Genomic DNA, 27,223 nt, shown 5'->3' with positions numbered 1-27,223 from the left:
TGAGAATTTCTGAGAGAAAGCGCTCTCAGAAACACACAGAAACACACATCACACATGCTGCATAGAGTGAGACATGCCTGAATGAAAATACCGCTGCGCAGGATGCTGCTTAGTTACAATGTAACTTAGAGTCAATGAGCCCGAGCCCGACGTATTCATAAAAAAACGGCCCAGCCTGATTTGACGGTCCGGGCCCGCGGGCCCCTGCGGGCTTCTTCTGTTTTCTACTGTGCTGATTTTCTGTTCAGCACCAAGGACAGCGCTACACACTCTTGAGAGAGCCCAATAGGAGCCATCAAGTCAAATCAGGATTAAAAACTTTCTGGAAAGGTTATAATCGCCCCGAGCTCAGCTTTGAACAACCAACAGGTAAGCTACTGAACACAATTTAACCCATGAAGTTCCGTTGCATGGTTTTAGAGATATTCTGCAAAATATGAAAGCTGCCGCTCTGAGTTCTGAGGGTTAACTGACTTTTTATTATTTTAAAAACCAATCTTGCTGTCGGGAATTAGGCTATGCCTCACTACAGTATAAACTCTCAATAGATCAGATTGCTGGTTGCATAATATGTAACAGCCTGTAGAGACGGTGCATGCCTTTCACTCCCATGGCCGAATGGAGGTAAACGGTCAGAATGGACAGTCGGACTTATGGGACCTTCCATCAGTTCGACTTCCCATTACTACGAACAGGTCGGACTGGTCGAACTAATGGGAGGTCGGACCAATGACATGGACCCAAAACAATGGGGAGGTGTGTGATTGTGTTCATGTGACTTGACTCCTGGCTACATTCGCCGTTAGCTTGAAGAAAACAGTCCCTATGAAAGTGTATCGCTGAGTAGAAATGATTTGAATCAGGGATCAAGGTTACGTCGTTCACCGAGTGATTCATTCACCAAGTGATTCATCAGGCGGTGGGCAGTCCCTCCCTGCACCCTGGCTGCCTCGCGACTCGCGAGTGATTCATCATTTGCACGGACCGAATCGGCAGTTCCACTTCCGGCCTGCATGCTCACAGCTGAGCTGAACTGAACTGAGAAATGAACGATTCAGTCCCAGAAGTGATTCAGTTCAGTACTTTCACTTAACAGATTCGTTCTTTTGAACGATTCGTTCGCAAACAACACAACACTAGACACAATATTAACATTTCATCATGACATAACCTCTGAACCCTGCTCACCCTCCCTGAGGGCATCCTTTATAATTGGCTCCCCCTTTGTGATATCATCAGGTGTGGCCATGAATAACATCTGCTCCCTGACGGGTGGATTTGGATCATCAGGGGGGGGATTCCAGTCACTCAGATCTCTAAAGATGTGGACTTTCTCCTCCAATAAAGAGATGATCTGCTCATCTTTCCTCCGTAGAAGCTCTGGAATAAAACACAAATTAATGCAAGGACACTTAACGATTAGAACAGAATAGTGGATAATAATACTCTATGTGGGCATGCACCTCGGATCTCCTTTGCTTTGTTCTCCTGCTGCTTCCTGTCTTCTTCTGTCTCACTGGGAACTCCCTCGTCCTCATCTTTCTCCCTGTCAACATGCAAATACAGCCTTAGTGTGAAGTTCAAATATTATCCAACAAGTTTGATTCTCCATCCAAACAAACTGAGGACCTCCTTGTAAAACACACCTGTTGGCCTGTGACATTTAAAGTACTTCTGAATTGCTTCAGTGCCACATATCAGAGCTGAGTATCTGCTAGGAGAATCTGACACTTTAAAGGGCCAGCTTTTGAGAACGCAGCAGCAGATTGTGTCTGAGGTTGCTAAACAACTGTAGGAACAATAGCCTTCTGTACTCTCCCAAAACCTAAAGTAAATAGACAGGGGTGAGATGGGCCACTCTGAGGGTCAAATGTTTATTGCTTAGGCTGCTTCACCTCATTCTTAAGGAACTCTTTCACCAGTCATCCTGGCATCAACCAGACCAGATCTGAAGTTTCTGATTAACATCCTGAAAAAATCCAGCGTTTGACAACACAGCCAGATAAACTGCCAGACCTGGGGTCATTAACTATGTTTTTAAATTCAACACATCTTCTCCCATTTGTCACATCCATGGGTACTACCCAAGCCCCACCTGACTCGCACCCGGGTGATGATCAGATAAGAAATCCAGATGGGAGTCATAAACTCAGTATGCATACCTGAGCAGAGACCAAGTTTCTTTTGTAACCAACTTGAAATGTCTCTTGAAAGTAAAACTATACATTTTATTCATGTTCTAACATTGTAACTGTGCATAATCCTTGTTTGTTGGTTGAATGATTTTTTCCCCACTCTTGTAGGTCATAGTATGAGAAAGTTATGTTGTTGTTGATGCAATTGCAGACTAGTTTGTAGTATTTGTGCATGAAATATTTATATTTGCGTTCCGCTGATATCCTATAATAATCATATTAAATTTAATTTGATCTTAAGAGCCGATTTTGATCATAATGGGAAGAGTATCTATCGTGCATAACACGTTAAAGTAAATAATCTCACAAAATAAAGTTTCATTAAAGTTCATTAAGTTTCCTCCGAAATAAAGTAATGTCTAAACTAAGAGACCCGCCTTGCCTCAAACACACCCACTCAGGCTGGTCAGATAAAACTATTGAGCTCTGCGCATCTCTGCACTTTTTCTTTTAACTTATACTTACTTTCTTTCCGTCCTGTTACTTTCTTTACTCTTTACATTGTTCCTTTACTTTATTTTACTTTTACTTTTTTCTTTCTTTCGTTCTGTCTGTGCCTTCAGTAACATTATACCTGAAGCGACGATACCAGCCGCAATAACTTTGATAATAAAACTGAACGGCTGACGAGATTGTTTCAACTTTATTATAAGCGTGTAGCCACAGCTAAATAAATGAGCTACTGTTCGACCTGCAACTCCATCAGATTCATTGGATCCAGCGGCTGCCAGCCACTTGCCACAGTGGTTCTTTTGCCAAACCAAGGGACTTTCTGCAGCCTAAGAGAACCGACGTTTGAGGGCCACCTGAAGGACGTCACAGTCAGGCTCAACAGCTCCTCCACCACTGTGTTCCAGCTGATTTCATTCGGCTGGGAAGTCCGGGAAAGTCCGCAAAGTGACAGTCCGGGGGTCCTCGGAGAAATGTCCGCCTGATTCAACGCTGCTAATAAAGTAGGCAAAGAATTTCCCCCATCTGATGCAGCCGCTGTGTTGTGATAAGAGTTGATGTCGAATAGGAGACTTAGTTATTCTGATCTTAATTTAGGTTTCGTTAGGTAAATGTGTCCCCAATTTATCTATAGTCACATACTCTCTCTCACTATCGCCAAACTAAATAACTGACTAAAGTGTTACCTCTTGTCTTAATCCCTTTATACATACTGTTGATTTTGTGTCATTTCATATCATCCTCATTTACTATTCAATCAATCAATTTTATTTATAAAGCCCAATATCACAAATCACAGTTTGCCTCACAGGGCTTTACAGCATACGACATCCCTCTGTCCTTTGGACCCTCGCAGCAGATAAGGACCCCCCCCCCCAAAAAAAAACCTTTAACAGGGGGAAAAATGGTAGAAACCTCAGGAAGAGCAACTGAGGAGGGATCCCTCTTTCAGGATGGACAGACGTGCAATAGATGTCGTATCCATTTACTCAGTTTTTAAACATTTAGCCCTAAATAAATCTTCATTTATCGCCAAGTCGTTGTCTGTGAATATTTCTTTTGAGCAGGAAATAAGATTACTGTATAGAGAATTCATAACCCAGATATTGAGATTGATTCATTATTGAAAAGTGTACTGACGAATTAATAATTGGTTTTCGGAGTTATTAATTTGATTAGTCACTTCCCTCCACAGGAGGGTGGTGCCCCTAAATTCATTACGAGTGCAAACATTTTCTAAAGGTATTGCTCCTACATATCCTTAACAAGCACCGTATCATAGCCTATTTACCTGACATCCTGAGTGCAAAGCTGATCTTCTTCCAAATGCTGTTTGTGTGTAGGCCTATTGTGGGACAGATGTTAAACTCTGGATAGCCTTGCGCTAAAATGATTAACTTCTCCATATTTACCACAGACTGATATTTACAAAAGAAGGAAAGATAGCTGTCGGCTGCGATTGGTTATTCCTTGTTGCATGACATGCAGTGCACGCTGCTGCGTTCCAAAAGTTGAACTCTGTTTATCTCAGGGTGTAGCCGTCGCACCCTGAAAAAGAGGCGCTTGGGAACGCGTGCACACCATGGTGTCACTCTGGTGTTTGAGAGCACCTGCCGTGCATCTACATTAAAAAAACAACATACAGTATTCGAAGGCGCAAAAAATGCGCCATTTGTACAGTCCCTGAAATAACATCTTGGAAGAGTTCACTGTAAGCTCTCTGTCCACTTGGGTTTCGTCTTCACACGTGAAACAATTCAGTCAGTGTTTTAAATAAAATCAACTGTTTTGTTTTTATTACTGAAAGCCTCTTATTTTTGTAGTTTTGGCCATCATTCCTGCTTTTTAAGATGACATTTTCCTCACTCACTTTAATGATCAGAACTGATACTGCAGAACCATTATTCTTACAGTCAGAAATACTCAAATTTGCAGATCTGGTGGACTTTCAAACGTCACAAATATTATTCACAGCAAAAAATAATCAACTGCCACATAATACCCCCCTCTTCAGCCAGTGAATACCTGTGGGGTGGACATCGAGGTGCCAAGCTATAAGTATCTAGGTGTACACCTGTATAATAAGTTGGACTCGTCCCTAAACACAGACGCTCTCTACAAAAAGGGGCAGAGTCGCCTCTTTTTCTTGAGGAAGCTCAGATCTCTCGACATCTGTAGTAAGATGCTGCAGATGTTTTATCAGTCTGTGGTGGCAAGTGTGTCGTTTTGCTGCAGTCTGCTGGGAAGGAAGCATCAGACACAAAGATGCAAGGCGACTGGACAAACTAGTCAAAAGAGCTGGAGGAGGTGGTGGAGAGATGCACACTGAAGATGTCCAAGGCCATCATGAACAACCCAGATCATCCACTCCACAACACCTTGATGGACCAAAAAAACTGTGGTGGGCGGCTCCTCTCTCTTCGATGCAGGACAGAGAGATACAGAAGATCCTACATGCCAACAGCCATCAGGCTTTATAATTCTTTGACATATAATAGATGAGCTGAGAGATAATTGAATTTCCCCTTGGGGATGAATAAAGTTATTCTTATTCTTATAATATTCAAAGATTGTTCACTGAAAGAGAAGGGAGTTTTAATTTAAGGAGTTTATTATTTTTAATTAATTTAAAAATTATAAGGTGTGCACAGCCAAGAAAAGTTTTTGTATTTCTGTTTGTGGGGTGAAGCGGTGGAACGGTTTGAATGAGGAGCTCAAGGGATGTCCAAACAAGTGGAGTGTTTGTACAACAATTTAATTTTCACGAGGCACAGGGATGAAGGGGATTGATCATAATTGAGTGTTTACTGTGTATTTGTTTAGTTTATTTGTTCTTTTCTGATTTACCATCTATCTGTTTTGTTTTTGTTTTGATTTTCTCCATCATGGGTGTGGTATTGGTAGTAAATTTATATATAGAAATATTGACATATATCGTCGTCGTCGTCGTCCTCCGCTTATCCGGGTCCGGGTCGCGGGGGCAGCAGCCTCAGCAAAGAAGCCCAGACAGTCCTCTCCCCAGCCACCTCCGTCAGCTCTTCCGAGGGAACCCCGAGGCGTTCCCAGGCCAGCCGGGCGATGTAATCCCTCCAGCGTGTCCTGGGGCGGCCCCGAGGTCTCCTCCCTGTTGGACATGCCCGAAATACCTCCCAAGGGAGGCGTCCGGGAGGCATCCTTACCAGATGCCCGAACCACCTCAACTGGCTCCTCTTGATGTGGAGGAGCAGCGGCTCTACTCCGAGTCCCTCCCGGATGTCTGAGCTCCTCACCCTATCTCTAAGGCTGAGCCCAGCCACCCTGCGGAGGAAACTCATTTCGGCCGCTTGTACTCGCGATCTCATTCTTTCGGTCACTACCCAGAGCTCATGACCATAGGTGAGGGTTGGAACGTAGATCGACGAGCAGATGTTTATGGGCAAGTACCTCTACAGAAGGCTGAGGCTTTACAAAAAGGTAGAGCCTATGGCCTTGTTTCGGAGAGCAGGTTTCACAAACTCCGAGTCTAACCCTGAACTCTGAGTTGATAAACCCTGAGATAGAAAACTTGGTTCCAGAATAGCTGATCTGAATTTGTTCAGTATGTTCACTCTGAGTTACGCTTGTCCACAGTGAATGAAAAAAGCCCTTGTCAATGGAGCTCCAATACTATAAAAGGCAGAACCTCCATTTTAATCCTGTGGACATAGAGATATTAAGCCATGAATATGCTGACTGCTGCCAGGTGAGCAACCTAGCAGCTAGCAAACGCACACACACTCCACAGTATATAGTGACCCTCTTTTGTGCTTCACAGTTGGAGAAGTAATAACCCGTGCAGCATCCTTGCGCAGTCAGTATAGGAAGCTATTGGATCATACCTCATAGCCTGCGATTCAGTAAGCGCTGTCATTGCACAGTCTGCATACATCAAACTTGATGTCATACCCAAGTTTATAAGATCCATGTCACACAGTGTAGCTGCACTAAACTTATAAGATTGATTAAATCTCACAGTCTGTAGAAAGCTTCAGATAACAGTGTTTGATGTTTACACAGAAAAACAGTGGTAAATAGAACATGTTGGCATTTGGTTCTTCCACTAAAAGAACTCTGAAATACTTAACGTAACATAATGTGAGTGTGTGTGTGTGTGTGTGTGTGTGTGTGTGTCCTCACATGCAGTGCATGGTGTCTTGTATAACAGCCCTCCATGTGTTGCGCTCCTCCTTGCTGCTGGCCAACACCTCCACCATCTCTGGTCTTTCTATACCAGCTGTGATGAGAAAGAGACCTGCAGGAGACAAAACCTGAAGTAGTGCTTCTCATCAACTCAGTCTGCATTTACCCAAATCACTGATTCTTATCAGTACAGTCACGGGTGAGTTTGTCTGAAAATCCAGCCTGACCACATGAGCTGTTTAAAGTTTAAGAACTGTATGTTACAGCCGAAATACCTGGGACACAGACGTGGTGCCACACGTCTGCCACAGCATGCCTGCAGCACAGCACAACAGGTATAATAAAATGTGGACAAAATTTGGGTTGACGGCCTCTTGGATGCTGGCACTATCTCAATATCTGATGTTCAGAGCATCTGATATTCAGATGTTGAGATATGGTTTGCTGGGGGTTTGGGGCTGCAAGTGCAGAATTCCAAAGGGATACTGGGAAAAATTACACTTTTCCAAAAGGAAAGTGTAAAGTTCTGTTGGGTGGAGATAAAATCTTTAATTTATTCTGTCTTAATTCTTCATTTAATCTGACCCAGTAACATCTATATGGATGCTTACACCTCTGCAGTACATCTCCCAAGTGTTACCTTTATTTTGATACCAAAACTATTCATATAGACCTCGTAGTTGCAGAGAAATACTTTTTGGGCATGTAATTTCTGAGTAGAAACCTGAGCCAGAGGCCTAGTGAAGACAAGGTTACAGAAGAGAATACTGGACTTGTAATAAATATTGTGATTCATGAAATAAAGATTAACTGATGTATTTGTACTCAATGGTGTGGTTGACATTCTTCATTAATATTAAATGGATTTAATGTTAAGTTACCTTTAAGCTCACGTCTAGTGGTCAAAACACTCCCGACCAAACTTTATTACATTCATGTTACGCCTGCATTTCAGAAGGAACTGTGCAAAGTAGTATAACGTTTACGAACAGAGACAATATTAAAAGCATTTGTTTTAATTTTTTTGTGTTGTCATGTGTGACTTCATTAAAAACGACGCTTGTTTTACACATTCTATGAAAGTAGCCCATAGCCTAGCTTCTAAGCCTTAGCTAGCTTGGTAGCTTCTAACTAGGTGGGCCTGTTTCATCAACCAGGCTTCATTCTGCCCGCCTCAGTTCCACCCACACTCCATCTCTTTTTGCCCATTCTTGGATTAGCAGGGAGTCAGGCATTACTTAGATGGCGACAGCCAGGAACTTCCCACTGAGCTTCTATCTATCTAAATATACATAATAGATATATATATATCTATATCTATCTATATATATATGTATATATATATATATATATATATATATATATATATATATGTATATATATATATATATATATATATATATATATATATATATATATATATATAGAGGGTGGTGGAATTTGAAGCTGCCGGTAGAAAACTGGATAAAAAGGATTTCTGGGGCAAGTCTGACCCTTTCCTGGAATTATATATATATATATCTATATATATATATAGATATATATAGATATATATACACACACATGTGTATACCCGGCAGAGCAACTTTGTGGGTGTTTTTTACACTTCAAATTAAACCAAATCAATTAAATCAATGCATCTTGTTGTTAAAACGACCTGGTTAATTAATTTAATTATCACTTGGAATAACTCAATACACACTGTGTTAGGAAAGAAAAGAAGAAGTCTGACCTCGCTCCTCATTGGCCACTTCTCTGACTATTAGATTCTGTAAAGAGATGACTGTAGAGCGATGGTCCTGGGGACAGAGAGTTTCACATCAGATTGGATCTTTGTCAGAACATATATGGATGAAATGAGCAGATATTGTATTTCTCAATTAAACAACAAAACAGGTTTTGCAGTGAGCTACCTACCAATGAGGCAAAGACATATTTCTGGTCTTTTTCCTGAAGAAAGACCAACACATCAGACAGGAGCAAGGCCTGAACATCTGCAACAGAAAGAAACAAAGATGACTGCAACATCCTGTCTGCCTTCAGAGACTGGACTGAAGACACTGGTTTACAACTTTTTCATTTTCTCTCTACAGAACAAAACAATTAATGCATGAAGACCTTTGAGTCGTCCAGCAGAGGTTTTCAGCTGCAGTGCTCCATCATGCAGCAACTTCCTCCCTCTGATCAGGTCCTCTTTAGCAAACATCTGACCACTCTTCATCCTCATGATGGACTTACTGTCAGTGCGACTGGAGAAAAAATACATCCAGAGAAGAAAAATTGGAGAGGCATGCAATGGCTAGAGTACACAGTAATGTGTTGTTATGTGACAGCTCAGTGTATGTCTATTATCATTTGTACATTATCTTATGTTTTATTTCATTAATTGGACATTTGACTGTGCAGGTATTTCAGAGAAAAATAATGTCTAACAGGTATCTCTCATTATTATGATATCTGTTAACTGTAAAGATCCCTGAAACTTTTTAAGAATGTATTTTACAAATGTACAGCAGCTGGCAGGAGAAAATGAAAATGAAAAATAAGAAAAGCTAAATAGTTTTGATCTCAAAATCAAATTATAGCTGCCGCGCATCAATGGTCAGGGCTGGGCAATTTTAGGTAAAATTAGGCAATTCTGAGCAACACACACACTAAAACAAAGCATATCACAACATAGAAGTTACATCATATAGTTATGGCATGCCCTTCAAACAACAACAAACTGGCCTGATCTAGCTTAAAGCTAAACATTATCCATGGTGACAAAGATGAAAACATTTTTTAAAATGTAAAAGTAGCTATTGGATAGACTCTGCATATTGACTGGTAGCTAAGCCAAATAAACAGGGAAAAGAGACAAGGGATAACAGGGAAAAGTGTTGATAAAGAGTATTTGTCTCTCCGCGAAACTGCCTGGATGGGACTGGACCTTTATGAAAAGTTTGGGTAGATTTCTCATATGGAAATGTTGCACGAGCTGAGGCTTGAACTCACAATCTTCAACACCAAGAACCATCCTCTATCTCACTGAGCTAATTGGCAAACGGAAATGTCACATGTAGCTTCACAAATTGACTAAGCCAGTCACCTGTGTGCAAGACAGCAGCTGTTAGTGTGTAAAGGCAGATTTCAAACGGCTGTCAAAAATTCAGTTATTAAGACAAAAATCCGAAAATACACAAATTGCATCTAGACAGCGTGGAGATGTTGGTAATTTGTTTTTAACAATGATTTATTGGCTCCATAAGTGAAAAACTGATGTTTAAAAATGCCATTTTTGCATTGACTCCAATCGTTCGCATGAAAGCGAAATTCAAAATGCTGTAAAAAAAAATCATTTTTTGAGATAAAATTCTGATATTTTCCAAACATCACCTACCATGACTTCAAATTTTGTCATTTTTTTAATGAACATTAAAAATGTATTTAGCAAGAATTTGCAAGTATATGTTTACAATACCGTTTACAGTCAAACATTTTGATGCACTGTAGGCTCAATTTTTGATAAATCAAAAATCTGTGTGGATCGTTTGTGTAGGACAGTCTGAAGATGCTCTGTAGCAAGTTTGGTGTCAATTGAGCAAAAATTGTGGGAGGAGATAGGTTTAATAGGTTTTACAGTTTTTGAAAAAAAAAACAGAGTGATGAACTTCATAATTTGCAATAGGTTTAAATATACAAAAGTTTCTTCAGTATTGGGGCTACATTTTGGTGAAAGTTGTAAATCTGTAGCACATGTGGTTGATTTGTTGTGAATTTTCAAAATTTTGAACTTTAGAGGCTTGCTGTAGTGCCACCATCAGGACTATTGGCCTGTTTTTGCAGCTGAGGCAATCTGGCATGGGACTGGACCTTTGTGCAAAGTTTGGTAATTTTTCGTGCATGGGAAGTAGGATTTCCTTGGAAGAAGAAGAAAGAAGAAGAACATGCAGGATAACAATAGGGTCCTGGCAGCTTAGGCTGCCCGGCCCCTAATAACAGTGTGGCCTTTTTCACACAATTACAGGTGTATTAAGTAGCTGTTCTGGAGCTTTTCATCACAAAACATGATCTTCATCAGCTACCATTGGACTTGATAGGCTTTCTAACTTTACATTATTATTATTAACCTTTATTTAACCAGGTAAAGCTTATTGAGATATAGAATCTTTTTTAAAAAAAAGCGACCTGGCCAAGAGGCAGCAGAATTTTATAGTACAAACAGTAATGCAAATAAATAACAATCGTACAATAAATAAAAATAAAATGATCAGGGACAGATTAAAAGAAGTGTAACATCTGATTTAAAAACAGTGACAAAGCCCAATGCTTTTGAGTTCCTTAGTTTTAAGAATTTTAACAAAGCTCTCCAGAGGGATCAGGTCCGACAATTTGAATTCATCTTGCAGAGACTTCCATGCAGAGGGAGCAGCAAAACAAAATGCCACTTTTTCCCCAGTTCTGTGAAAACACAAGGGACAGTCAAAGTAAAGAAGCCAGCGGATCGTAGGCTATAATGTCCATGATTCCTAACAAGGTGAATTCCGAGATAGGATGGGATCATACCAAGTAGAGCCTTATAAATAAAAGTCAACCAATGAGTGAATCCCTGACAGACAGGAATGACCATTCAGCTTTTTTGTACAAAGTGCAAATGATGGGTCAGATTTTTGCATCCAGTGACAAACCTCAGAGCACAATGATACACAGTATCCAGAGAACGTAAACATGTGACTGGTGCATGCATGTATAGTACATCACCATAATCAAGCAGTGGAAGATAAAGTAAGTGTGAAGTAATTTTGTTAAGAAGCATGTTAGACTCCCAGAACAGCTGGTGCTTCTCAAAGGAAGGATCCCTTAAACGGTTGAATTTCAAGCAGGCTACATCATCGAATCCCGCTGAAGGATTGTTCCAATATCAAGGATCCTTCAGATTCTACTGAGGACCGAGTCCTTCCTTCAGAGAATTTTCAAGGATGCAAGTGTGTATCCTCAGTAGGCATTAGGTACCCACAGTTTTTTGCGCACAATTTTCTGGAATTGAAGGCAGGCCTCTTCAATGATGCACACCTGGGCACTTGCTAGCATGTTCTAATGTTTGTTCACCTAATGCTACCTAGCCTCTGTAGGACCTTACTTGGACCCATCCTACCAAGGAAGCATTCTTGACTCTGAGAAGCATTAAGTGTCATGGCAAACACAACCCTAGGAATTTGATGCTATTACTATTAGGGTGCTAACTAGGGGTGTAAAAATACATGTATTTGCATAGAACCAATTGGCATGGGGCTTTTGGTTCAGTATGCATTACGAGCCAAATGACATTTTGAACTATCCTATTGCTTTTCACTCAGCAAGGTTGTTACATCCTTCACTTGTAATTCCCAACTAGGCTACTTAAGGAGGTCTTACTTTAGTTAACACTCATATATTAGATATGATCAATATATCCTTATTAACAGGCTGTACCACAGACTTTTAAGGTAGCTGTAATTAAACCCCTCCTAAAAAAGCCCACCCTGGATCCAGAGGTGTTAGCCAACTATAGACCAATATCTAATCTTCCCTTTCTTTTAAAGATCCTTGAGAAAGTAGTCGCAGACCAGCTGTGTGATTTTCTCTATGATAATAATTTATTTGAGGAATTTCAGTCATGATTTAGAGTGCATCATAGCACTGAGACAGCACTAGTTAAAATTACAAATGACCTTCTGATTGCTTCAGACAAAGGACTCATCTCTGTACTTGTTTTATTAGATCTTACTGTGGCGTTTGACACAATTGACCATCAAATTCTGCTACGGAGATTGGAACACTTAATTGACCTAAAAGGTTCTGCACTAAGCTGGTTTAAATCTTATTTATCTGATCGTTTTCAGTTTGTTGACGTTCATAATGAATCATCCTTATGTACTAAAGTTTGTTTTGGAGTTCCGCAAGGTTCTGTGCTCGGACCAATCCTATTTACTCTATATATGCTTCCTTTAGGCAACATCATTAGAAATCACTCTGTAAATTTCCACTGTTATGCAGATGATACACAGTTGTATTTATCTGTGAAGCCAGAAGAAAGTAATCAATTAACTAAACTTCATAATTTCCTTAAAGACATAAAAAACTGAATGAGCACCAATTTCCTGATGTTAAATTCAGACAAAACTGAAGTTATTGTTCTTGGCCCCAAACAACTCAGAGACTCTTTATCTGATGACAGAGTTTCTCTAGATGGCATTGCTCTGGCCTCTAGCACTTCCGTAAGAAACCTCAGAGTAACATTTGATCAGGATTTGTCTTTTAATTCTCATTTAAAACAAACCTCACAGACTGCATTTTTTCATCTGTGTAATAGGGTATTGCGAAAATTAGGCCTATCCTGACCCAAAAAGATGCAGAAAAATTGGTCCACGCTTTTGTTACCTCAAGGCTGTATTACTGTAACTCTCTATTATCAGGTAGCTCTAGTAAGTCCTTAAAAACTCTCCAGCTAATTCAGAATGCAGCAGCACGTGTACTAACAGGAACTAAGAAACGAGATCATATTTCTCCTGTTTTAGCTTCTCTGCACTGGCTCCCTGTAAAATCCAGAATTGAATTTAAAATCCTACTGTTAACTTATAAAGCTCTGAGTAGTCAAGCTCCATCACATCTTAGAGGGCTCATAGTGCCTTATTATCCCACCAGAACACTATGATCAGGAGCCAGAGCCTTCAGCTATCAGGCTCCTCTCCTGTGGAATCATCTTCCTGTTGCGGTCCGGGAGGCAGACACCTTCTCCACATTTAAGACTAGACTTAAGACTTTCCTCTTTGATAAAGCTTATAGTTAGGGCTGGCTCAGGCTTGCCTTGTACCAGCCCCTAATTAGGCTGACTTAGGCCTAGTCTGCCGGAGGACCCCCTATAATACACCGGGCACCTTCTCTCTCTCTCTCTCTCTCTCTCTCGTCCTATTACTGCATCTTGCTAACTCGGCCATTCTGGATGTCACTAACTCGGCTTCTTCTCCGGAGCCTTTGTGCTCCACTGTCTCTCAGGTTAACTCGTATTGCAGCGGTGCCTGGATAGTGTGACGTGTGTGGTTGTGCTGCTGCCGTGGTCCTGCCAGATGCCTCCTGCTGCTGCTGTTATCATTAGTCATACTTCTACTGTTATTATACACATATGATTATTGTCACACATGTATACTATCAGATATTAATATATTATTATTAATTATAATATTATTACTATCATTAATGTTGTTGTAAGCTACTGTCATTACCATCTGTCCTGCATCTGTCTCCATCTCTGTCTCTCTCTCTCTCTCTCTGTCTCTCTCTCTTTCTGTCTCATTGTGTCATACGGATTACTGTTAATTTATTATGTTGATCTGTTGTGTACGACATCTATTGCATGTCTGTCCGAGTTTTTCCTTATCCACTGTGAGGATCCAAAGGACAGAGGGATGTCGTATGCTGTAAAGCCCTGTGAGGTAAATTGTGATTTGTGATATTGGGCTTTATAAATAAAATTGATTGATTGATTGATAATAGAATTCTAGTGGTCAAGCAGAGTTAATGCCATTTTAAAATTTTCAACACTATGCAGCATTCAGACAGATAGTAAAGGTAAAAAAGGCAAGTGCAGTTAGTTAGCTTTAAGTGTTTCAGTGAGTGTGCTCAGTTAGCAGTAAACTATGGCCCATTGTGGTTAGAGGTAAAATTGAATGCATAATGTTTAGAATTGCATACAGTATCTGATTTTGTGTATCCTTAGTTGTCAATTTATGGCAAAGTAGGGCCCCTAAAACTTATCCTGCTTAGGGCCCCCAGATGTCCAGGGCCAACCCTGCCTCCCACACCCAAACCAGAGCATTCTACTGCAGTGTGACACACTGTGAGGCTGCTACTCTAAGCTAGCTTGTTACAAGATGGCTGAGCCCAAGGCTAACGGCCACAATGGCTGAGCTCAAGGCTAACGGCCACAAATTTGAATTTATGAGCAGGTACAAGAAGAATACAGTGACTGTTTGACAGGTGGGCTCTGTGATTTCACTATTGTGTGATGAGATGGCTCACAACAGCTGGTGTCTCTGTAAAATGTGTTTGGGATGACCAGGGATTGACACAGTAAACTCACCTATTGTTTTCCTGATAATGCTACACTGTAAAAAACAAATCTGTATTAAAATCAGCATGAGGAGAGCCAGTTAACATTGGCCTCGTTTCCCAGTTAAGAACGATCTTAAGACTTAAGAGCACAGTTAAGAACGTCTTTGGTAAGAAGGGTCGCTAAGATACGAGTGTTTCCCAGATGTGTTCTTAATGCCCTTCTTAGGATCGCTTAGAAGATCGCTCTTTAAAAAGCTCTTAACAGGAGCTGGCCACTACCGCGTTGCTGAAACTAAATCAATTGATGTCAGGCAAATTGATCACCCACCACTTAATCAGCGCATAAGTCACACACAGCGCTGCTACCTAACGCACTAATTCCCTGCTGCTTGTGTGTATGTGTGTTCTAATAATTCTAATGAAAAACTAAGATGATAAATATTTGTTAATGACCTATTTTCATGATGAAAACAAGACTACAACTATATAAAAAGTAGTCTTGGTAAGAGAATCATGAGGAAATGTATTATATTCAAACAAAAAAAACACAGACGCCTTGCTGAGGCCGGTGCCGTCTCCCACCACCTCCAGGAAGCTCCCCACTGCATAAAAACGCAGCGCAGCCAGGCACTGCACCTCCGGGCTAAGGGTGAAATTGCACCGGGTTGCCGGATGTGTGGAGACACTAGTTGATGAGGCGTTATATCTCAGCACGGGGCAGCCGGTACTTCATTTGGACAGCCTGGTCTGACAACAAGTCGAGTGGGCTGAAGTGCTGACGCACAAATGCATTTACATATACACGGTGATGCTGTTGGTTAGCAGCGAGAATATTCTGTAAAGCAGCCATGATTCCTCACACATGTATGATGTGGCAACGCCTTTATGTAGAGTAGTGGGTGAATTGTCCCTTGATGAGGTTCCTGCTGAGCTCAATTACACCTGTCAGATGTGCACAGCACATACAGGAACACACTTGTTATTCCTCATACTTATTTTTCTTATTATTATTTTTCTTCTGCCAGATTTCGGTGCGTAACTTGTGCCACAGCTTTGAGCGTACATAGGGTCTTCATAAAACATATAGATTCAAGATTCAAAGTGTTTATTGTCATGTGCACAGTAAGGACACGCATTTCCCTGCAGAATGAAATTCGTTCTTTTCTGTCACAAATTAATGCTAAACAATATAAATCTGAAGTATAACATATATCAAAATATATACGGTGTGCACTGTGTAAATATCTCCTTGCTTAGTGTAATATTAATTTGCCTGACGCGGCTAGATCTGTGAGCGTTTGGTCTCTAAGAAGACTGTTAAGAGTGGGTCAGCTCCATCTTACAACTCCTTCTTAGTGAAAGATCTTCTTAAGCTAAGAGTGATCTGGGAAATGCGTTTTTCTTTCACAGGAGGCTTAAGAGCGTTCTTAAGAAGCTCTTAGCGCTAAGAGCGATCTGGGAAACATGGCCATTAGCTGTTAGAAGCCGGTGGCTGTAACCAACAGCTAATGGAGGTTGCATTGTGTGACATTATGATGCGTTAAAGCTCTGATCAGTAGTAGAGTATTGTGCAAAGGCAAATTATAGTGTTAGATAGTTCTAATGATATGTTCAGTAGCGGCTCGTGGTGAAATTGGGTGGGAGAGCTAACGCATTTGGCCTATGGCCTATACTGATCAATAGTTCAGCTGCAGTAACAGTAACATCACACCGAGATACAGTACCAGGTTACAGCAACAATGCACTACAACAAACCTAGAGAATTAGGCTAATTTCAAAAATGTTCTGATGCTAAAATCTCTCTCTCTCTCTCTCTCTCTCTCTCTCTCTCTCTCTCTCTCTCTCTCTCTCTCTCTCTCTCTCTCTCTCCCCCTCCCTCTGGCTCGCATGCACGCATGCACGCACGCGCGCGCACACGCACACACACACACACACACACACACACACAGACTATTTTCCGCTGTACAAACAGACAGGAAAGGTAAAGAAAGGAAAGGAGTAATGCTCCTTTAATAAGAGGTTATGGTTTGGGCTTTTCTGGGGATGCAAACAGGCTAATCACCTGTCATTAAGTCCGATTTTTGGATGAGGTCCCGCTCAATAGACAGCATTTAAAATAATCCACTTCTTTCAGCATGATGCTAACACAATTCGCAAGACTCAACTCTCACTCTCCCACTACAGTAACAGCGGACAGGCCCTCACTGTACTTCCACGCACTGTCATTGGCCAAAAGTCAGTGGCCTGGACTTAATTATTTTAGTCCAACTGAACAGTAAATCAAGGGGGCTTGTCACGACACCTGTCACTCACGAAGCTGATCCTAGAGTATGGGCTGTAAAAAATCAGCCCATTTAGATAAATCCTGCGTTTTTGTGACTATTTTAGTGCTGCTTCTGCTATAGGTTCCACCAAAAACAATCAGTTCCAAGGTAATAAATCAGTTCCAAAGGTTAATATTTTCTTTAATTTAATAATTTTCTCATCTTTATTGTAAAAGATAGGCAGGGCTGAGCCCTGCTAGCCCATTTATACCAGCCGTCTCAGGATATGTTCACAGTAATCTTGTAAAATGTAGTTTTTAGTGAAAAACTTGAATAAATACAGCTGTTGAAAGGAGAAATGTGTTAATGTTTTCACAGCAGTATAAAAAAAGATATTAGAGAGGGAATTATGACAATATCATATATCGTAAAAAGGCTTCTCAAGCAGTTATTTGTTTTAAAATATGCTTCCATGTAAAAGGTTATATTAAAGATTGTTTCATAAATGTGTATGATTGAATTTGTGCTCGTTCAAAGGTAGCGTAATGAAGGGCTGAATGACTTTAAAACTGTTTATTTATTTCTTTATAGTGTAGAATTCTTTGTTTTCCTGGCAAATGGGGAATAAATAACAACAAAAATGATATAAACAACAATTTAAAAACATCGGTATCAGCTATCAGCCAAATTGTTATTTTAAAAATTTGAATCGGTCCAGATTTTCAAAATTGGTGCATCCTCAGTTTGTTTGTTTGTTTTTTCTAACTACAATACTACATTTTAATTTATATGAGGAGCTGTTTTGTTTTATGAACTGGTAAAAAGACACCCTAGATGATAGGTAGTATGGTTCCATCATTGTTCCAAGTCAAAAAAAAAATCATACTTTATGATGTTAATTTTGATAGATAAAAATTAAATAAAAGAAAAAAAAAAAGAAAAAAAATTAAAAATCAAGAAAATGTCGGCATTTCTACTCTTTTGCTGTGTTGAAAATGTACCATACCAAGATACCACTGTATCATACCAACCAAACCGTGAATTTTGTGAACTGTTACACCCCTTGGGCTAACATTTGTCTAGGCTTCCAAAGCTTGGCTGCCCATACCAGAGAGTGAGCGTTTGGCTGCAGGGCTTAAGGTAAGGGATGTGGGCTTAACTGTTGCCTTGCTGCCTGGCACTGATCCGACGGCAGTCATCTGGTTAGCTCACGCTCTGTGGTCAGACACTGCTTAGCATCTGTACTCCAGTTCATTTGTAGATATTAAACACACGGACATTACCTTAAAACAAAAACTTTATAGGGATAAGGGGGAAACTCCACTGTCTGTCTTCCTCGCAGCACTTAGAAATATCTCTAATAAATTTTAGTTCTGCACCAGGTCCAAATCATCTCTCTTGACTACTTTGGCATGCTACCTTTTAAACTAACACCAAAATGTCCTCCCCTGTTGCGCGTCCCCCTTGGTGGTTAGGTTTAGGGCAAAGGGTTTGGGTAAGGTTTAGGCAGGAGGAAACACATATCAATGCAGAGCAGACTTCGACACAATACCAAAACCAGCTCTACCACTAGGTGAGCCCACCCCCCCTTACCTGACAGCCATGCAGGACAGCCAATAGGGAGACAGTGTGCCGTGACAATAGAGGGAGAATTTCAATTAGTTCTGCACATGTTATTGTCATAGTTTGAACAGGCCTGATGAGCTAAATCCTTTCCATCTGCTGATCTAAGAGCTGATACATACAGTGTGTAGTTTCTACCTGTAGACTTCCCTCAGTCTCCGTTTCTTCTCCTGCTCGTTGACTTTACTGTCCACAGCCATGATTAACTCCTTCACACAGCGCAGAGCTTCATAAACAGAGCCGTAGTCTTTATCTGAGTCTGTTGGAGCAGTGAGGTACCACATAAAACATATAAAACACATCTTGTGTAACTGCACTATGATACTGATATAGTTCAAGTGTCATACACTGAATTATTAAGTAGGTAGATACATGTCATCTCTGGTTAATTGCTGATGGCACAGTTCTTAAACTGAGGTTTTCAAAGAAACATTAAATACAGTAGCAATATCATCTCCAATCACTAACCACTTTTTACATTGATTCCAAATTAACAATACACTGTCCACACCATTCACTTATATTTTACACTTCTGTGCTGGTTGGGACTTGTTACAGGGTGTGTCTCTGTCCTTACCTTTAGTGTGCTGAAGTATCCTTTGGATGAGAACAGGATATTTTGTGATCCTCTGAGTGACCAACAAAATGCACTCTGGAATACTGAGTCTCCGCACAATGCTGCTGCTCATTGTCCTCTGCACAAACAAGAAAATACACAGAGGTAATTTCACAATCAAATACCACAGATGCAAAGGAACCACAGAACTGTAACATCCCCTGATGTGTTAAATATATATAGAAAGAAGCTGGTATGAGATGGGTGCTGACCTTGATGAAAGCTTGGAAGCGTTTATCTTTGGCATGCAGGTCTTTGTAGAGATTGACAGCTTCATTGTGGCGACTGCAGAACTTCCCATAAACTTTCTTCATACGATCAGCACTGCAGCCTGAAAACTGAATTTAAAATCAACATTTCAAGTTAAATTGAAAGCCTCTAGACTGTTTTCAGTTTGCTCCAGTCAGTAGACATTGTCTCTATTGAGTTGAATTGCCAGGGGACAGAAGTGAAGTCTGCTGAGGTCAGTTTAAAAGGATTAGCCTTCATTTCATTGTCTATGTCTCCATATGTTGGTTGAATCAGTGATATCACCTTCAGATATGCCTGAGCCCATATAGGATGTGCCATTGTTGTTATTAAAGGGTCATTCTGTACATTTTTTATGCTTTTCTATGAACGGGAACATGTGTAGTGGTCTAATTGATTATCTGACCAATTTAGAGTCACCAATTAACCTGAATGTCTTTGGACTGTGGGAGGAAGCCAGAGTACCCGCAGTAAACCTATGGTGACATGGGGAGAACATGCAAACTCCACACAGAAGGGCTCCCCTGGGTTCGAACCCCCCACCCCAGGTTCGACCAGGAACCCTCTAGCTCTGAGGCGACAATGCTAAGCATGGCACCAATGTGCTGCCCTATCTAAATTCACAAGAGTCTCAATATGAAACATTATTATCCACAACATCGTCGCCAGAGCAGATGGGGTTTTCATCCCAGCAGCCTCTCCTCTTCTTTTTCATACTCACCTGGTTGAGCAGGATGTCCCCGATGCTACAGATGTAGAAGCTGTTGTTGTTTTGTCCCTTAACTGTTGAAGCCCTCTTTCTCTCCAGGAGTAGGGTGAGGAAATGTGAGTGTGTGTCAAACAGCCTGTCTAAAACTGGGAAAATCTAGAGAGAATGAGCAATAGAGTAGCTCTTAATGTGTGTATTTTAATGATGATTTTCTTAGAAATAATGCTTGTATGCATGTGTCTATAGGTGGAACTACTCTTGAGCACATTCATCACCTTGTCCAGAGTGTGAGTGTCAAACTGCAGCTCCTTCTGAAGGCCTTTATAGTAAACTTCAGACATGATCTTCAGCGTCCTCACATGGTGGACCTCTGTCTGGAACAACTCTGTGGAAAGAAAGGGCTCTTATTTCCACAGGTATGGATATGTGGAAATGAGAGCATTCACATGTAAAGTTTAACTTCCTTCCAAAATAAGTGACATCATATCTTACCATAGATGACATCTTGTTTCTTGATTTCATCTTTCCTCAACATTTTCAAGAACTTCTTATCCATCATACCGCTCCAAGAATCAGCTTCCAGATCTATAATGTCACACTCAAACTCTCCAATCAGCTGACTGTCTATCATCTCAGTACCTTCAACACACACACACACACACACACACACACACACACACACACACACCAGAACCAAAGAACCATTTAAAGGGCACATGCAGAAATCTGTATCAACATCAGGTTTGTCAGACACACAAAAATACACTCTCCAGTTTTTTATACAGTGGCATGCAAAAGTTTAGGCACCCCTGGTCAAAATTTTGTTTAATGTGAATAGTTAAATAAGTAGAAGATACACTGATTTCCAAAAAGGAAAAAGTAAAGGATGACACATTTCTTCATTATCTTAAGCAAGATTACTTTTTAATTTCAATCTTTAACAGTTTCAAAATAACAAAAAAGCAAAGCCTGAAGCACAAGTTTGGGCACCCTGCATGGTCAGTACTTAGTAGCGCCCCCTTTGGCAAGTATCACAGCTTTTAAATACTTGGTAAACAGGTAAGAGTCTTTCAGTTCTCTTTTGAGGTCTATCGACAGATTTTTAATGATGTTTAGGTCAGGGGACTGTGAGGGCCATGGCAAAACCTTCAGCTTGAAATTAACTTACTTTTTTACATGGTAGCACTGGTGCTCCTAACTTCAAAAAGTTAGTCAGTGGTAGCCTGGCGTTCAGCCTGTCTAAAATTCGCAAAACGCGAATGGGTCTGGACACAGACTGTACATTTCCTGTATTCCCAAGGGGCGGTATCAACGGCTGTCACTCAAAGTGCCCCTTCACGCAGTTGGAAAGACAGAAAACCAATCAGAGTAAATGAAACATGTGACGTAGGCTAGCACAACGGCACTGTAAACAGACCAGCAAGCTGCAGCGGAGATGAGGTGTGATGATGTCTGGGAAAGAGTGTTGCCGTCTTTGCCAAAAAAATATGTTAGTAAAATGTCCGCTGCGGATTTCCTCCTCACTGTGGACTCCGAGTTTCATGGCTGTGATTCCCAGCTTGGTTGCTTCCCTGACCTGCTCCTCCATGAGAGCAACTAGCGGAGAAACAACAATAGCCACTGGGTTTTCACTGAGTCCCATCTTTTTCCCGATCAACGGAGCCAGATGGTAACCAAACCCCGTAGGAAGGACGGCAAACACACACTTTTTTTCAACAAAAGCTTTCAGCGCAGCCGTTTGCTCTGCATTTAAAGAAGAGCCTTTATGATTGCATGGCCAGACTGATCTGCGGAGCGAAATAGAATATGAGCTCGCGAGATTAGGATGGTTTCACCAGGCTAGTTCAGTGTCAGCACTCACAAATATCATATATATATCCGTCTTTTAATAACGCACGTGTTTTTAGGATCATTGTCCTATTGTAGAAGCCATCTTCTTTTCATCTTCAGCATTTTTACAGATGGTGTAATGTTTGCGTCCAGAATTTGCGGGAATTTAATTGAATCCATTCTTCCCAACCTGTGAAATGTTCCCGGGCCACTGGCTGCAACACAAGCCCAAAACATGATTGATCCACCACTGTGTTTAACAGTTGGACAGGTGTTCTTTTCATGAAATTCTGCACCCTTTTTTCTCCAAACAAATATTGTCCAAAAAGTCAGTCCACAGGACCTGTTTCCAAAAAGCATCAGGTTTATTTAGATGTTCCTTTACAAACTTCTGATGCTGAATTTTGCGGTGAGGACAGAGGAAAGGTTTTCTTCTGATGAATCTTCCATGAAGGTCATATTTGTACAGGTGGCGCTGCACAGTAGAACAGTGCACCACCACTCCAGAGTCTGATAAATCTTTCTGCAGGTCTTTTGCAGTCAAATGGGAGTTTTGAGTTACCTTTATAGCAATCCTACCAGCAGCTCTCTCAGAAAGCTTTCGTGGTTTTCCAGACCTCACTTGACCTCCACAGTTCTTGTTAGCTGCCATTTCTTAATTACATTACACACTGAGGAAACAGCTACCTGAAAACACTTTGCAATCTTCTTATCCATCTCCTGCTTTGTGGGCATCAGTTAATTTAGTTTTCAGAGTGCAGGCACCTGTTTAGAGGAGCCCATGGCTGCTGATTGTTAATGTTTCAGGAGCCAGAGGAGCCTTGAAATTTCTATCATCTGGCCTTTCCCAACAATGATTGTAAACAAGACAGAGACCTAACAAGCGAATTAAGATCTGACACTCTGGTAAATTTGTCTAAGAACTCAAATTTCTTTTGCATGGTGCTCCTTTCCTTTTTTTCCACTCTAAAATTGTACAATACAAAAATAATACACTAATCCTGCTTAACATGTTAAAAAGCATGTTTCATCTTTAACTTCATGGCTTTTGGAGCTCAGTTCATCCTCTACTCACTTAATTATTCACAGTAAAAGGAATTTTGACCATGCATGCCCAAACTTTTGCATGCTACTGTACTTGTTTTCATAGCATGTGTGTCTATGTGTGTCTGTGTGTGTGTGTGTGTGTGTGTGTGTGTGTGTGTGTGGGCGTTTGTGTGGATGCTACCGTCATCGGTGAGTGACTCAGTTGAGGCACTGACTTTGCTCCCCTGATTGAGAGAGTCAGTGGACTGGGACAGAAACTTCAGGCCTTTCAGTGGCACATCATCTAACCTACAAGGAACAAAACCGTGAACATGAATGACATTTTATATGTCCAGTCCCTACAAACAACAATCACAACCTTTAGTTCTATAGCATATATACAGGCTGCTTCACACTAACAAAGGGAACAAAGAAAGATATACCAGGAAAATAAATTAACAGCAAGAATGAAAACAAAAACTGCTTCGATCAATACAAATGAAACAAATCCAAAACAGAAAGGGCATAAAAATACCACTCACCCCAAAAATACATTCTAAGAATAAATTCTTAGTATATAAGCACTGCTTACAGAATCATAATTTACTGAGCTGGGACAATCCTATCAAATTTATAGATGGTTGTCTTGTTTATGCATGTTTATGATTATGCATCCTTACCCCCTCCGTGCATTTATCCACCTTATTTCTAGCCCCCATGATACCTTGTGTGAATTATGGGCACAACTTTGCCGCTGAACCGGAACCAGCATTTTCCAATGGTAATGTTAATGGTATGCTAATTCTCGGTAAATCTGTAAAATATTCTCAGCCTAGATGACTTATGTTAAACACATAGTTCAAGGTATGCTGCTGCTGAGTTTATTTAATAACGGGCAATTTAGTAATGTAGGTTGAGAATGCAGTCAGACAGGGAAAGACAGGGATATCATGTACTGACATTGAAAATACCTTCAGTCTCAGCATCAAAAAAGTTTTTCTTTCTCTCTCCGTCTTTGTTTGCTCCATGTTTGCAGGTTGACAGGATGCACCTATCCATAGTAATTTTCACCTCCATATATGGTGGTCATTGGCTATTCATGGGTGGGGATGTATGCTAACTGATGACTAACAGAAGCACACTGTCAAATTATAATTGGCATAAACATGCACATGTAGCTATAATCAAATCTGAGTTTCCCGCGGGTTTATGAATCCGGTGTAGGTTTTTAGTACCACGGTTTTTTATGTGCAAATCTACTCAAAGATTTACTGTCATTTCATGAATGAGACCAACTGAGTGATATTTAATCATTAATATACATAAATAACAAAAACATTTTTGATAAGGCTTGCCTTACTTTGTGTGTGTGTGTGTGTCTGTGTGTCTGTGTGTTTGTGAGAGATATTTCACCCTGCTATGTTGCTGGTGGAGATGCTCTTGGCCAGGTTGCTGTGTGGGTTGAAGATACTGGAGTGTCTCCGTGGAATAAACTGGTCATCAGGAGTGGTGACTGTGGACCAGCGTTCCCGTGATGATGAGGAGGATGTGGAAGACACAGATGATGCTGAAGATGCAGCTAGATATAAACATTAGATTACACATTTAGGACTTATTCAGTTGTAGACTTCCATGTCTAGTTTATTAGGAAATACAGATTTAAAATTGAGTAGTCTCGCTAAGACTGAGATGTCTTTATTATCAGATCTTTGACAAGGTCAAACTAATGGTAACACATTTTTTCACCCTGCTCTGCTCCCTTTTAAAGTGTGCCATGTTAAAGGCTATATCTATACTATTTGTATACCAGGCTCTTTCTTTACCTGAAGCTGAAGCCACAGGGCACAAGGTGGTCCCTCTCATCTGATGCTAACACTACTGGGGATTCTGCCTCATCTGTAATATAGTGTATTCTTCCTGTCGATCACTGTTTTTACAATCAGGTAGGCCTGTTTCATCCTTATGGACCTCACTGTTGCCTTTTAAGGGCTCATTTATGCTCAATGTGAGATATGGACAGAGCCCTCTGTCTGCGTTCATTTTGTCCATGTTTAGGCATGTTTTCTTAGATTCTTAAGGCTCATTTATACTCCCTTTACATACAATAATAGATATGTCCATTTCAAATGTTGCAAATGTCACTGCCCTCATACTTCCTTGCATTCTTTATGATAGCACAGACACAGCCAATATATGACACTAAAGGGCAGGATCAAAAGTTTCATACAACGACAAATGAGGCGACAGTGGAGGAGGTTGTAATATTGTACCTTTAAACGGAGGCAGTGTTGTCGACAGCAGTGCTCTGTGAGGTCATTAGATTTACTTTGATATGAATGGAAAAAAAATTCACTATAGTACTGATTTGTTCCATTCGGCATTATTTAAATTTCTTTGTCATCTCCTACAGTTATATCTCGCTTGAAATACACCACACTGCCTCCACGATATGCGGTGGTGCTGCTCTGTTTCATCCGTATTCGTAAGCTTTCAGAAAATGTGCCTCTGTCCAACTCTGTCTCCATTTATAACATTGGGCAGAAATTAGCCCTTAGCCTGGGAAAGTTACGATGAGACAAAGGAGAAGAAGACAGCTTGCCTGGCTCTCAGGAAAGAGAGACGGAAAGAAAACAAGAGGGAGGGAAGGAGAACAGAAAAGAAGTGTGAGTGAGTCTTACTGTTGCAGAGGAAAGTTTCCTTATTATGCAGGACTTTGATGCTGGCTGTAGAAGGAGATGGGCTAACTGGGAGTAAGACATGATCGTTTGCACTCTTCTTGTCTCTGTCTTTACTCTCTCGTTCTCTCTCTCCCTTTCTGTCCTTCTCCTGGAAGCAATGAAAGAGAGGCACAGATAATCAATAGAGAAAATATTAACAGACTTTTTAATGTTTGTTTTTTTGTCTCATCAAATGATTTCAGTTGAAGGTGCTTTTTTTTCATATTGTCACATTAATTTAAGTCATTAAGTCTTTAAGTCTTGCTCAGCAATTGCCTACACTGCCCACATAGTCCTAACATATCCACCGATATTATATGCTATAATGTAAACTATATGGCAATGTCACAAACTGGCTCAGAGTATGTGACAAGAAGGGAGTCCACACAAAAGATTTACTTAAAACAAGCCAAATTTATTAAACTAAAATTAACTTAATAATCAATGGAGTGTGTAGATCAGCAAAGTCAGTCATGAAAGCCATGCATGGGTGAGTGTCAGGTGTTCTGTGGAGGTGTTGACAGTGCAAACCAAAACCAAAGCTGCTCAGTGGCTATCAGCTGAAAGGAAGGGAGAGACCAAGTGAACAGATTAGGCAGCTTTTATAGCTTGGAAGCCCAGGTGAGCCTAATCATGGTAACAACCCTCCCATGTCAGCCAGCTGCCTGATGAGACTGGCTGAAACATTCTCAAAGACATTGGAGGGGCGTCACCATGATTAGGCTCACTACAGAAGCTTCTGTAAAAAGCTTCTGTAAAAACTTCTCGGCTGTTGCGGCTCCGCTCACTGATCTGCTGAGTCCAAAGACTCTCTTCCATTGGTCTGACAGTTGTCAGCGTGCGTTTGACTGTGTACAAGCCTTGCTAACTCATGCTCCAGTCTTGGCTGCGCCCACATTTGATCGTCCATTTAAAATGTCTGTTGATGCGAGTGATGCGGGGGCGGGTGCTGTGCTCCTTCAAGATGGAGATGATGGGGTGGAGCATCCAGTCTCCTATTTCTCAAAAAAATTTAATCCGCATCAATGTGTGTACTCTACTATTGAAAAGGAGGCTCTCGCGCTTATCTTGGCACTCAAACATTTTGAAGTTTATGTCGGCTCTGCTAGTGCGCCCGTTGTTGTGTACACTGACCACAACCCTCTTGTGTTTATTCATCAGATGCAATACGCCAATCAGAGGCTCATGCGCTGGGCACTATTTTTACAGTCTGTCAATGTGGAGGTCCGGCACATCAAAGGCCGAGAGAATGTCCTGGCCGACACATTGTCCAGATGTTAGTGCGTGAATGATGTTCGCGGCGCTTCCCCCCC

General features: G+C 40.8%; 1 protein-coding gene across 8 annotated transcripts in view; it reads right to left on the bottom strand.

Moving 5' to 3' along the window:
• The window catches only part of akap13b (A-kinase anchoring protein 13b), a 207,203-nt gene that overhangs the window by 57,979 nt on the left and 122,001 nt on the right, over positions 1 to 27,223 (bottom strand). For all 8 annotated transcript variants that reach the window (XM_078168284.1, XM_078168285.1, XM_078168282.1 and 5 more), the window contains 15 exons: positions 25,872 to 26,019; positions 24,607 to 24,772; positions 23,396 to 23,502; positions 20,830 to 20,976; positions 20,613 to 20,722; positions 20,350 to 20,493; positions 19,592 to 19,717; positions 19,341 to 19,458; positions 18,902 to 19,022; positions 8,922 to 9,052; positions 8,721 to 8,797; positions 8,536 to 8,602; positions 6,801 to 6,915; positions 1,464 to 1,546; positions 1,189 to 1,380 (listed from right to left, as the gene is read on the bottom strand). In XM_078168284.1, coding sequence (XP_078024410.1) covers positions 1,189 to 1,380; positions 1,464 to 1,546; positions 6,801 to 6,915; positions 8,536 to 8,602; positions 8,721 to 8,797; positions 8,922 to 9,052; positions 18,902 to 19,022; positions 19,341 to 19,458; positions 19,592 to 19,717; positions 20,350 to 20,493; positions 20,613 to 20,722; positions 20,830 to 20,976; positions 23,396 to 23,502; positions 24,607 to 24,772; positions 25,872 to 26,019 — 1,852 coding nt within the window. The remainder of the gene's footprint in view (positions 1 to 1,188; positions 1,381 to 1,463; positions 1,547 to 6,800; positions 6,916 to 8,535; positions 8,603 to 8,720; positions 8,798 to 8,921; positions 9,053 to 18,901; positions 19,023 to 19,340; positions 19,459 to 19,591; positions 19,718 to 20,349; positions 20,494 to 20,612; positions 20,723 to 20,829; positions 20,977 to 23,395; positions 23,503 to 24,606; positions 24,773 to 25,871; positions 26,020 to 27,223) is intronic.

Source organism: Epinephelus lanceolatus, chromosome 5, assembly GCF_041903045.1.
Source record: "Epinephelus lanceolatus isolate andai-2023 chromosome 5, ASM4190304v1, whole genome shotgun sequence".
Classification (NCBI taxonomy): domain Eukaryota; kingdom Metazoa; phylum Chordata; class Actinopteri; order Perciformes; family Serranidae; genus Epinephelus; species Epinephelus lanceolatus.
Note: the sequence above shows the minus strand (reverse complement) of the source record. Positions and strands in the feature narration are given on the sequence as shown.